Here is a 10,895-nt window from a genome sequence, read left to right on the forward strand (position 1 = left end):
GCAGAGGAGGCATTATACATATTTCATTTCAAAATCTATGTTTGGTTCCCCCCTCTTTCCTAAGGTAAAGTTTTATTTGGCATTGCCTTCCTGGCTCAGGCGATTTCGGAGGTGGCTCATATAGGAGGCAGGTTACTAAGTGACCAGTCAATCACTCACACACTCCACATCAGTCGTGGACAAAATGTAGCCTGTAGAAATGTTGAGGGAGAAAAAAAGAAGTTGTTCGAGGCCGGTGCAGCAAAGTGCCTCAATATTACAGACTTTTCTTTTGTGCTGCTGTTACTTCTAGCTGAAGGGAGTGATGAGGTCTGCAGCAGGGGTGGGTACATCTAATGTAGGCCTACTTTTAATTTCGCTAAATTTTCCATTCATATCTTCATAACTTAACCAGTCTCTAATCTGCATTTTCCTTCCTTAACCAAAATGAGCTCATCCAGGCTGTGCACGCAGTTATGCAGTAAAGCGCCACAATCATTCTTTGCGTTGTGAAGATTATTTAGATTCTTTATATAATCAGATTGTATTGGCTGCCTGTGCTACTGCAAGTGGTTTGGTTGGCTACATCTCCATAATAAAAGAGACAGGCAACAATAGTTGGCTGGGCAGCAAGCGTGATACTTTAAAGTGATCTTATCAATAAGTTCATGGAGATTTAAAAAGTAAAATAATTGTAGAAATAGCTAAATTACAGATAATCAACAAGCAAATCAAATTGCATTCCCTTGAAATAACCATGTTGCACAGCTAACCTGATGAACGGCAGATGAAATAGGTTTGTCATTTGTGTTCTTTTACTTTTTATGGGAGTAATTGTACTTTTTCTTGAGTAAAGATTTTGAGTACTCTACCCGCCGCTGACCAGTGGGACCAGTACTTACGCTGACATGGTGAACATGAGACAGACAGCAGAGATGAGGTCTATAGCAAAACAGAGTCAGAACCAGCACAGCACAAAGCACCAGTTTATGGTAAGCATGATGATGATATGGCTTATTATTTATCATACTCGAGGGGTCAGCTGAGGTGATTACTTTAGAAGAGTTAGAGAGGGGTTTCTAGTTATGAAAATGTATTGGCTCATAAAGTTATACACTCTACTTGCATAAAATTCTTAAGAATGCAGGAATAAAGTTCTCTAAAGACACAGAGAGTGGACTGAACAGGGACAAACTCCTGGGCCACTTTTTGGCCCCTGTCTCTGACCATCCTTGACCTTAAAAAGTCCTGTATGTGTGCATACATGTCCATAAACAATTTAAAAGTAACAGTGGTCAAAATGTTCACACAGAGACGAGCATCCTGCAGTATTTTAAGAGGAAGAGGACAGAGGAGCAGAAATAACTGAGGAGGATGAGCTTGGAAGTTGTATGGATAGCTAGTAGACATGCTGTATAATTCACAGAGTAAAATGACTTTGTTAGGTTAATAGCATGTCATCAGAGTTTGCATTGAAAACAGTTCGGTGTTCACAAACATTTGTTGCTTTCCTGTGAGCTGAAGTAACCACAGAACAGGGAGAGTCAGGGCCAAGTGAGACAGGGAATATCACAAACAAGTGTAATATTAGAAGAACTGAATACATTTGTGTCGTGGCTACATTAACTAGCAGCTGCTCTGCATTATATTCTGTTACAGTTTTAGATTTTAAATTGTTTTAATATACCTTTATTAAACCAGAAAAACTATTCTTCCAAGGAGTGTCCTGGCCAAGGCAGGCAGTAGTACAATTGCACATTTAAGATGGAAATAAATAATCAGTTACAAGGTCATAAAATATCAAAATGTTGTAAAGTAATCAGTCATAACATCTGAAGGCAGAATTGCCAGCTTTCAAGTCAAAAGCAACCAGTGAAACCGGCTCACAAAGATTCAGCCATGAATCAGGAAAGTCTGCACCCCATTTTCAGCTTTTGTGTACATTTTTATTTAGGATCCTACTCACATTTTATAAATGAGACCTCGGACCTGTACAGTATATGTGAAGTTTAACATGTCTTTACCTCACAGTGAGACTCCTGGGAGACAAACTTAGTGAGAGACAGTCTTTCCATAGTAGCATCAGTCAGAACAGAGGGGTAAGGAGGCTCACGACAGCCCTTCACCATGGCTGACTTGAGTACCGACAAGAACCAGCTGTAAATGAAGAAGGACAGATTTAATAGGGTCAGAGGAGAGAGTAACAATCGTCAATCATTTTGTGATGAGTCCTCTTCAGCTCAAAGTCAATATTCTTAACCCATAAGACCACAGATGTGCACATGAGTAGCTGAGATTTTAGAGGTGAGCATGCTGGCTCTTGGCAGAGTGTATAGGTGTCTGTGCATAGCTTGCAAAAACAGTGGAAATGAATGTTGGATGCTTTGAAAAGTTCAACTTTACAATCTTTGTATCTAATCCAGTATGTCAGAGTATCAAGAAACATAATGATACACTCACATAGTCAGAGAGGTATCAGCTGTATCCAATAGGAATTTTCTTCGTCTGTTGGTACACACCACTGTCACGGTCTGTTGGTCAAGGCCCACCTAAAGGAAAACAGCATTACAACTAATACATAAAACACAAAACTAACTTTGTGTTCTACTACCATAGCTTTCACATCATGCTCGAGTCTATATGGTTCCTAAATATCACGGCGATATTTGCAATATTATCGCGATATGATAAAATTAGATTTTCTAATCGCAAAGGCTGTTATAACACTCTGGTCACATGACACGCCAGAGTAAACTAGTCTGCTGAGGAAGCATCAACTTTGCACGTTACGCTTTACCTTCAATTGTTGATGTACAATGGCCTTAAGCTTGACAGAAGCCGACACTACAGAAACATTAGTGTCACACAGGGAATGAAAGTAGCACCCGCCACCCGCGGGTAAACTGGTGGTGGTCGAAATTGGAAAGGAAAATGCATAACATAAAGACACGTGTAGTAAGGAAAGCGTATCGTGGCGATCGGGCCAGCGTCACACACAGCCACCGGTCAGCTCAGGAAATATCTGTGAAACAGCATTTCAAACCAAATTCACGAGTCCGAAAGAGGCCCAATCTGTCCCGAGTTACAGCCTGGTTACAGCTCACCAGCATCGGAGGCACACCGGGGTACTCCGGTGTTGTCGGAGAATTACTAAGCTTGTCTATTAAACAAGAGAGGCGTCACTTGGTTTTATTTTCGTTGGCCAACTTTTGAATTGAACCTCAAACTGAGTTTTTGTTTTGTTTGCTTACAGGGATATAGAAAAGGAGGTTTTTGATCAGAGATGGACTCTTGTGGGGATTTGAACTGAGAAAAGGACTCATTAATTGGTGGTTGAACTGTGGGTTTTATATTGAGCTCTTACTGTATAATACAATGTGGTAAATTTAGTTTTTCTTGTGGTCTGTAAGTAGGCCGATCTGATGATATTATATCATATCATATTATTTAATTATCTTTCTTGTATTATTATAATTTCATACTTCTTTTCCACCATTGCTCATAATAATAATTCATGCAATTCATGAATCACCCAATTTCATCCTAACACAGGCCTGGCCTACAAGTGGATGTTCAATCTATCTAATACTATACACTGATTTACTGCTTGTCTGTTTTAAAGAAAAAAAAGAGTTCAAAAATGAATTGCATATTAAATCACAATTGCAATAATGGTAAAAAAAAACGGATTATTCTCCAAAATCATCAGCTCTTCTACAGATTCAAGATGATGTGACAGTTGTGGGGCAATAGAGCACTGTACAACAAGAACATACAACTCTATTAACTCACAACATGTTTTGTAACATTAAGGAACTTTAGATCCCTAAAAGCCCTTAGATGACTGCAAGTAGACAACAGGAAAGGGTTTGTAGGAGAATGTATGTAACATAAGAAATGGACAAATGAGAGAAAAAAGAACCTTTGTTGTGCAGGACACTTACTGAAAGATAGTCTAGCTCATTGTAAGAAACAGCATCTTCTACTGTGTAGGGCTTCTCTGCTGCACCTGTGGAGGAAAACACATGTGCAGCCAAGCAAGTTATATATTTTCTTTCTACAGAATAGCCCTATTTAAATGTCTTTTTTGAACATCGTGTAGATCTTATAGGACAATTACAATGATAGAAACTCTCAGATCTGCAGGGATCATTCAGAAAAAGCTACTCTCAGGGCTGCTAGTACAGGTGGCCACCATCAGTTTACAGTCATGATAAAAATTGTATTCCCTACATGTAAGAGCTCAATGCTCGTTTTCCATTGTAAAAAATGTATTGCGACTCCCCATACTTATATATATCTAAAGACTTGTACTGTCCAACCCCTTGTTACAGAATAAAGTCAATGTATGCTGGGTTTTTAGCCACTTACCCTTCCTTAGCAGGTAGATGTAACAGTCCGTCAGCAGCAGGTAAAGGGGCTGCAGGTCTCCCTCCATATGGCCTGTACTCATTCTCACCATCTAAAAACAGATCGGTTCTGTTAAATGTGTGCAACCTCCATATTCATCTGTATCAAACTCCTCTGTTCACTAGTGATGGGTTGGGGCAACCAGATAGCAGACTGTATCTGTAGCAAAGTGCTGCCACAAATATAGCAGATTACAGACAAAATAAACATACAGCCATAGCCATACAGTCAGCAGCTGTTGGTTTTCATCGTTTATCACAAATCAGCGAAGTCTTCAATCACTTTATACTTGAAAAAAAACTTAGAAGCTAATGTGAAATAATATTAATTAATTGCCTTTTATTTGCATAATTTAGAAAGAAGTGGAAAACAGTAAAAGAGACGTAAATTACTACAGCCTGAGTAAAAGCAGTTAATAGGCAACTGACAAACTGAGCCTTGCAGCACACCACAGAGCAACAGTCTCCAAACCACTTCCTCAATGCCTTCCTCAGTGTCTTAAAGGCAGGTGAAATAAAGATTACTTTTCAAGACAATCATTTTTTTTTCCAAAACAGGCCTGTTAAAAGGCCAGGCCATCACTGTATTGTCTTCTCAAAATTGTATCACTCGATTATTAATGTTACAGCACTTATTCCAAAAATGTTTACTTCTTCCAAAATGATTAAACCTTCACCTTGAAGAGCTGCTCCTCATTCTCTCTGAATACATGAATCATGAGAAGAAGCAAGTGATTGTTATCCACCCTGAAATGTGAACAATGAAGAACATTAGACACACTTTAAACAGCATTAGAACAACAAATAATTCATTTTGTTGAAATGCCTTACTTAAACTCTGCAGGGTGAGAACTATCAGAGGGACTAAGCTTATCCTCTTGTAGTTGTTCTGCTTCCTTAGTAAGTGTGTTCTTGTCTGTTTCCTCTCCTTTTTCTGTGTCTTCCTCCCCGGGTTTCATTTTGGGCTCCTGTCTTGCTGCCTCTTTTGCCTCTCCTTCATCTTCAAGGCCACCTGAAATAGTCTGCAACTGGCTATGCTCTGTAAAGTCATAGTGGCCACCACCTGTGGGAGTAGGGTCTGGACTGAGGGGGGTAAAGCAGCATAAGTCTGTGGATGCAGGAGAGGCCTGCAGGAACGAGACTGGGTCAGGTGGCTTGCCCCCTGAATCTTCTCGAAAGGGCTGCTGCGCAGGAAGCTCAGGGCCCTGGTCACAGCCTTCACTGTTATTCTCCTCCCCCTCCTGTGGGTGCTCCCAGGCCTCCTCCCTATCCAGAGCCCCATTGAGCCGGTCCATCACTTCACGGAGGGGTTGGCCCACAGTGTCCATGGACGTGTCTGTCATCTCTGGGAGCCGTAGGAGGCCTTCGACTCCGTCCTCATCTTCCTCCACAACCTCTGATCCCCCTCTGCTTCTCCTCAACTCTGCTTCAGCATCCAGCTGAATTACAGTGCAGTTTAATGAATCCTCCGATGCCAGGAGGCTGTTGTCCATTTCCATGTGCTCAGAGGAGACGGAGTTATGGATGCTGCTGCTGGAATCTGTGGAGCCTTTCCCTCGTCGCTTCTTGGCTGGTTTCCTTCGCCTGGCCATCCTGGAAGACCAGAGTGGTTAGATGTGTTCTACTTCAGTTCGATCAACTATACAAGCCAGAAACTGAAGCTGTAGCTACTGTACCTGATGACCTCCAGCTCATCGCAGGTGCCGTCCATGTCATCTCCAGTGATGGTGGTGGTGGTGGTGTGGCGGCTGGCCACGTGAACTGGCGTGACGTCAGCTGAGGTGTTGGTGTCCGAATCCTCGTTGAAGGGGTTGTGCCTGAACGTTGGGCTGTGTGGAGAAAGATGAGTTGCTACTTTCACCTTGACAGTGCCAGCAGAAGGGACCACCGCGTCGCTGATGACTGTCTGGGGATCAGAGCCACTGGATCGTGGGCAGCTGGCCTGGTCGGTCAGGTCACCTTCTACCATGAAAAGCAAGACCAAGACACCAAGACTTAATACAAAAGCAGCAGTCACTCACATTTAATTATAGTCACACATATATATATACATACATATACAGTACTGTGCAAAAGTTTTAAATCAAATCAAAATTTGGTTGACCACCATTTGCCTTCTAAACAGCATCATTTCTTCTAGGTACACATGCACATATTTTTTTGATGGAACTCAGCAGGAAGGTTGGCCCAAACATCTTGGACAACTACCCACAGGTCTTCTGTAGATTTAGGCAGCCTCAGTTGCTTCTCTCTTTTCATGTAAGACAGACTTGGTGATGTTGAGATCAGGGCTCTGTGGGAGCTATACCATCACTTCCAGGACTCAATGTTCTCCTGTATGCTGAAGATAGTTCTTAATGACTTTTACTGTATGTCATGCTACAGCCAAATATTTCAAATTATTTGACTCATCAGTCCAGAGCACCTGCTGCTATTTTACTGCACCCCAGTTCCCATGTTTTGGGGCATAGATGAGTGCAGTGGCCTTCCATGTCGGAGGTATGGCTTTTTGGCCACAAGTCTTCCATGAAGGCTACTTCTGACCAGACAGTAGATGGGTGCACCAGGGTCCCACCGTTTTCTGCAGGACTGAGCTGATGGCACTGCTGGACATCTTTAGATTTTGGAGGGAAATAAGCATGACGTATCTTTCATCTGCTGCTGTAAGTTTCCTTGGCTGACCACTACGTCTAAGGTCCTCAACGCTGCACGTTTTCTTTGTGCTTCTTCAAAAGATCTTGGATAGCACATCCTAAAAACCATCTGCTTTGAATCTTCTGCCTGGGAGAGACTTTGCCATAGTGCATGACTTTTTTGACAGTCTTAAGGCTGTTTGGCTGTTCCTCACCCAGTTTTATTCCTCCTACACGCAGTATGCGTATGCCTATTACGTATATGGAGTTGTGCAAGTGAACTTAGAAGAACTGATGCTGCTTTGAAGGCAAAGGGTGGTCACATCAAACCTTGAAGTAATTTAGATTTCTCTTCTATTCACTCACTTTGCATTTTGTTCATTGATAAATATAATCTATTTACATGTCTATTTTCATTCTTATTTTACAATACCTGGGTAGTAACTTTTGTACAGTACTGTATATATATATATATATATATATATATATATATATATATAAAAATACACAGACTTTTTGACACTGTCTTGCTGGTAAGTTGAGTACTAAAATGGAAACCGAAGCGTTTACCATATAATGCAATTTAGACTACAGTTGTTTATGTTTTGATCACTAATGGAAAGTTGATCAACAAGACAATTTCACAAAAATGTGTATTTCTTCATCAGCTTTGCACACAAACAAATGTTAGGGGCTGCAGTGTTTTTTGGCAGGGTCAAAGAGGCACAAAACGCAATGCAAGACATGAAGTAGGTACACAGGCAGCTGTCGTTGCAGTGGCACAGGGCTAGGTCAACATTATGTCTGCAGCTAGAGATGGGTTATACTAAACAAACATTTAAATAATATAATTTGCAAGAATCAGCATTTTTGTATTCACGAGTGGACTGACCAAGCTATGGCATAGACCAAATCACAAGAGACACTTCTGCTTTCATTAAGAGCTTCATCAAAGCAAAAAACAAATATACATATATATATAAACTTAAGACCATGAAATGAATGGTCAACCATGAGACAACACACATGTGCATAGAGCAGCTTACTGCAAACAGATGTTGTAGAAATACACAGACATTTGCACTCTATGGCCTTTAGCAACTATTCTTGATTGTTATCTCACACTACAGTTGAGCTGAACCTAGGCCTGTGCTGCATCTCAAACAGGAAGAGAAGGCTTTACAAAAACTGATACACCAGACAAACAAGTAACACAGTGAAATGGAGAAAGACTGGACGAGGTGAGCACCAGCTAGATCAGACATTTATCTTGCTGTGGTAAATAATAAGGCAGAGTGAGCATTAGGATCACATCCCAGATGAGTAACACATGCAGAATAGTTCCATGTACCCACCCAACACAGACTTCTCCAGTGAACTAAAGAGGTGCGCGCTTCTTCCCAAACTTACCTGTCAACTTTTTGTGTAAGATGACGCTTTGTATTTTTGTTCATTTACTTGTTTGTTAAGTCAACTCATAAAATTAATATTAAGAAAATCTTTCTGAAAAGTATTACTGGAAATGAAAATAGCAATGTGTGGCAAAAGAAGGCTTTCATGTTAGATCAACTAACTGGTCACCGTAGAGGTTTGTTGTCAGCTACAGGCTTCCTATGATCATCAAATCCAGTTATGCTATAATCATAGCGACATGCCACTTCATTTATATTAATAGTTCGTAAGTCATGTGCCACACAACTTCAGATCCAAGTCTACATGTCTTCCAACTGAATATATTCCCAAAAATCAAAGCACTTTTCACCCATTTCCCTTTGATCATACTTGTTTTCATGTTCTCTGATCAGCTGTCTTTTGCACCAGGTAGCTGTATTTTACATGAACAGGTCTAATAACTGGCTAAAGTACCCAGCATGCATTAAGCACAAACTGTGGAATGGACATGCCAGATAGGAGGGAGGGAGGGAGGGGAAGGCAGGGTGGGGAGGGGTTGACCAATGTCCCACCTTCCCAGTCTGCACTTGGCAATGACTGCAACACGGGGAAGATGTCACCGAAATCATAATCTAAAAAAAGGAGGGATAACATTCAACATTAGAGAGTGATGGAGTATAGACAGGAGAGAAGAGATTGAGACAATGGCAGAAAAACAAAAAAAATTAACATGACATGTGGTATTTGAAATAACAGAATTGATGGGGAAAAATAGACATGTGGGAACTAGAACAGGGAAACTGGCTCCGTATTTTGTGGAGAGCGATGGGGAAGGCATTCAGTGAGCGCTGCAACAACCCCAGTGAGAACATTCTGTAACCATCAGCCTCTGCACGCCAAGTGATCAATTTGATAAAATGCACTTTGGTATCAGTGAGTCACAACATGCCATTAGCTAGACATCACTGTATGAATTCGTGCCAAAGCATTTGAATGTGTATGTGCACTCCAGCGGGGCCTGATCAAATCATAAACCCAAAAATAAAGGCTGCCATTCAGCAAGATAGTCACATCCCAATTAGTCCATATAATAACAAGTGTCTCGATTAGAGGCATTTCAAGACACAGCAGCACATAGAAATTACACTAGGTATTTGACGGGGGTAATTTAGTGGGAGTGACACCGACTGACCAAAGATTATTCTGAATTAAAGACCAGTAAATTTTAGACAAACCAGTTAGTCTAACTGTGTGTACCTCTTCTAAATGTGGACAATCGCTGGAGATAAAAAGTTGAGCAATAGATCAAATGACAAAGAGGTTAGAGAAAACCAGCGCTGCTTACTATCATTTCTTTACTGAACTCTACTGTCCACCTCAGCCTGCTAGTGCTGGTGTGTGACTGTGAAAGATTATTTTTAATAAAATAACATTTAAGATTCACTCTAACACCACTGTAAAACTGCGAATGGACTGTTTCTGTAGTCTTAACAGCTTCAACAGAGTGATCCATCTTCTCTCTGGCAGAGTGTGTCACTTCAATTTCAGGAGTCACTTTCCTAGTTAACTTTTATTCATATCATATCAACGATGGAAGCTCACCAGCAAGGTTTTGGCCTTCAGGGTCCTTAGTATCTGGCTCAAGTAGATCACGGAAAAATAAGTTGTGCCAAATTTAGAAGGCTGCACATTCAGGCTGTTATTTAAATGCGTCAGATACACATTTAATCAACATTTAGGTAAATTTAATATAATGATATATATCAGACCGTGTACGCAGGATAAGCGGTTGACGATGGATGGATGGATATATATCGGACAAGTATCGTTTCTGACTCTTTTTCGGCAGACACCCAATATTAAAAACTTTGAACAGGGTTGGACATCCCTACTGCTTACCTTCACTGGAGGGGGCTATGGCACTGTCATCCCACTCCAGGTTGGTGGAGGTGAGAGAGGTGAAGGAGTGCAGGGACAAGCTGTCTGAGCTGGGCAGCCTCTCCTCAAAGTCCAGCAGGTTGTGGGGTTTGTAATATTCAGGCATGTAGGGGGCCACGTCCAGATAGGGCACATCCTGAACCAGTAGGACCCAACAGAAACATTACGGACATGCTGATCACATTTAGGAGCTGAATTTCTATTGAGCAAAGAAATATATGCTAACCAGCTCCAGATCAAAGCGAATGAACTCAAGGCCACACCAGGGTGAGGAATAGCGTGAGGTGGTCATGACTGCAACCAGTGCATTCCTAGTGGACAAGAAAATCACTTAGCTTCATGTGAGAGAGAGGCAACATTTAGTCACCACAAATACAATAATATATCAATTTATTCTCCAGCATAACAACAAAAAGCAATTCCATAAATGCAATCCAACTTCCAGCTGTTACATAGCATCAGTTTGTGAATTCACATCAGGGTTTCTGCATGACTTACTTGAAATAATACTTCTGCATAATCCTTGGTTCTCCTGGAAGAGGCT

At 41.2% G+C, this 10,895-nt stretch overlaps 1 protein-coding gene across 1 annotated transcript; it reads right to left on the reverse strand.

Annotated features, from left to right (window-relative positions):
• Positions 1 to 10: 10 nt before the first annotated feature.
• LOC119903269 (pleckstrin homology domain-containing family M member 2-like) lies at positions 11 to 10,643 on the reverse strand. Its single transcript, XM_038719470.1, has 10 exons — positions 10,578 to 10,643; positions 10,313 to 10,487; positions 8,986 to 9,045; positions 6,065 to 6,350; positions 5,220 to 5,981; positions 5,066 to 5,135; positions 4,351 to 4,441; positions 3,924 to 3,988; positions 2,440 to 2,528; positions 11 to 2,136 (listed from the first exon to the last, which is right to left on the reverse strand). Exons 1-10 carry the CDS (start codon positions 10,641 to 10,643, stop codon positions 1,989 to 1,991), a joined length of 1,812 nt encoding a protein of 603 aa, XP_038575398.1. The 3' UTR covers positions 11 to 1,988.
• Between the last annotated feature and the right edge of the window lie 252 nt (positions 10,644 to 10,895).

This window comes from Micropterus salmoides, unplaced genomic scaffold, assembly GCF_014851395.1.
Source record: "Micropterus salmoides isolate LMB-PRFRI ecotype aquatic unplaced genomic scaffold, ASM1485139v1 Ms_hic_scaffold_1432, whole genome shotgun sequence".
Classification (NCBI taxonomy): Eukaryota; Metazoa; Chordata; class Actinopteri; order Centrarchiformes; family Centrarchidae; genus Micropterus; species Micropterus salmoides.

Coding starts and splice junctions, on each gene's coding strand:
- LOC119903269 (XM_038719470.1), bottom strand. CDS start 10,643: ATGACCACCTCACGCTATTCCTCACCCTGGTGTGGCCTTGAGTTCATT. Junction 5,982..6,064: donor GATGAGCTGGAGGTCATCAG/GTACAGTAGCTA, acceptor CTGGTCTTCCAG/GATGGCCAGGCGAAGGAAAC. Junction 4,442..5,065: donor ATGAGGAGCAGCTCTTCAAG/GTGAAGGTTTAA, acceptor ATCTGTTTTTAG/ATGGTGAGAATGAGTACAGG.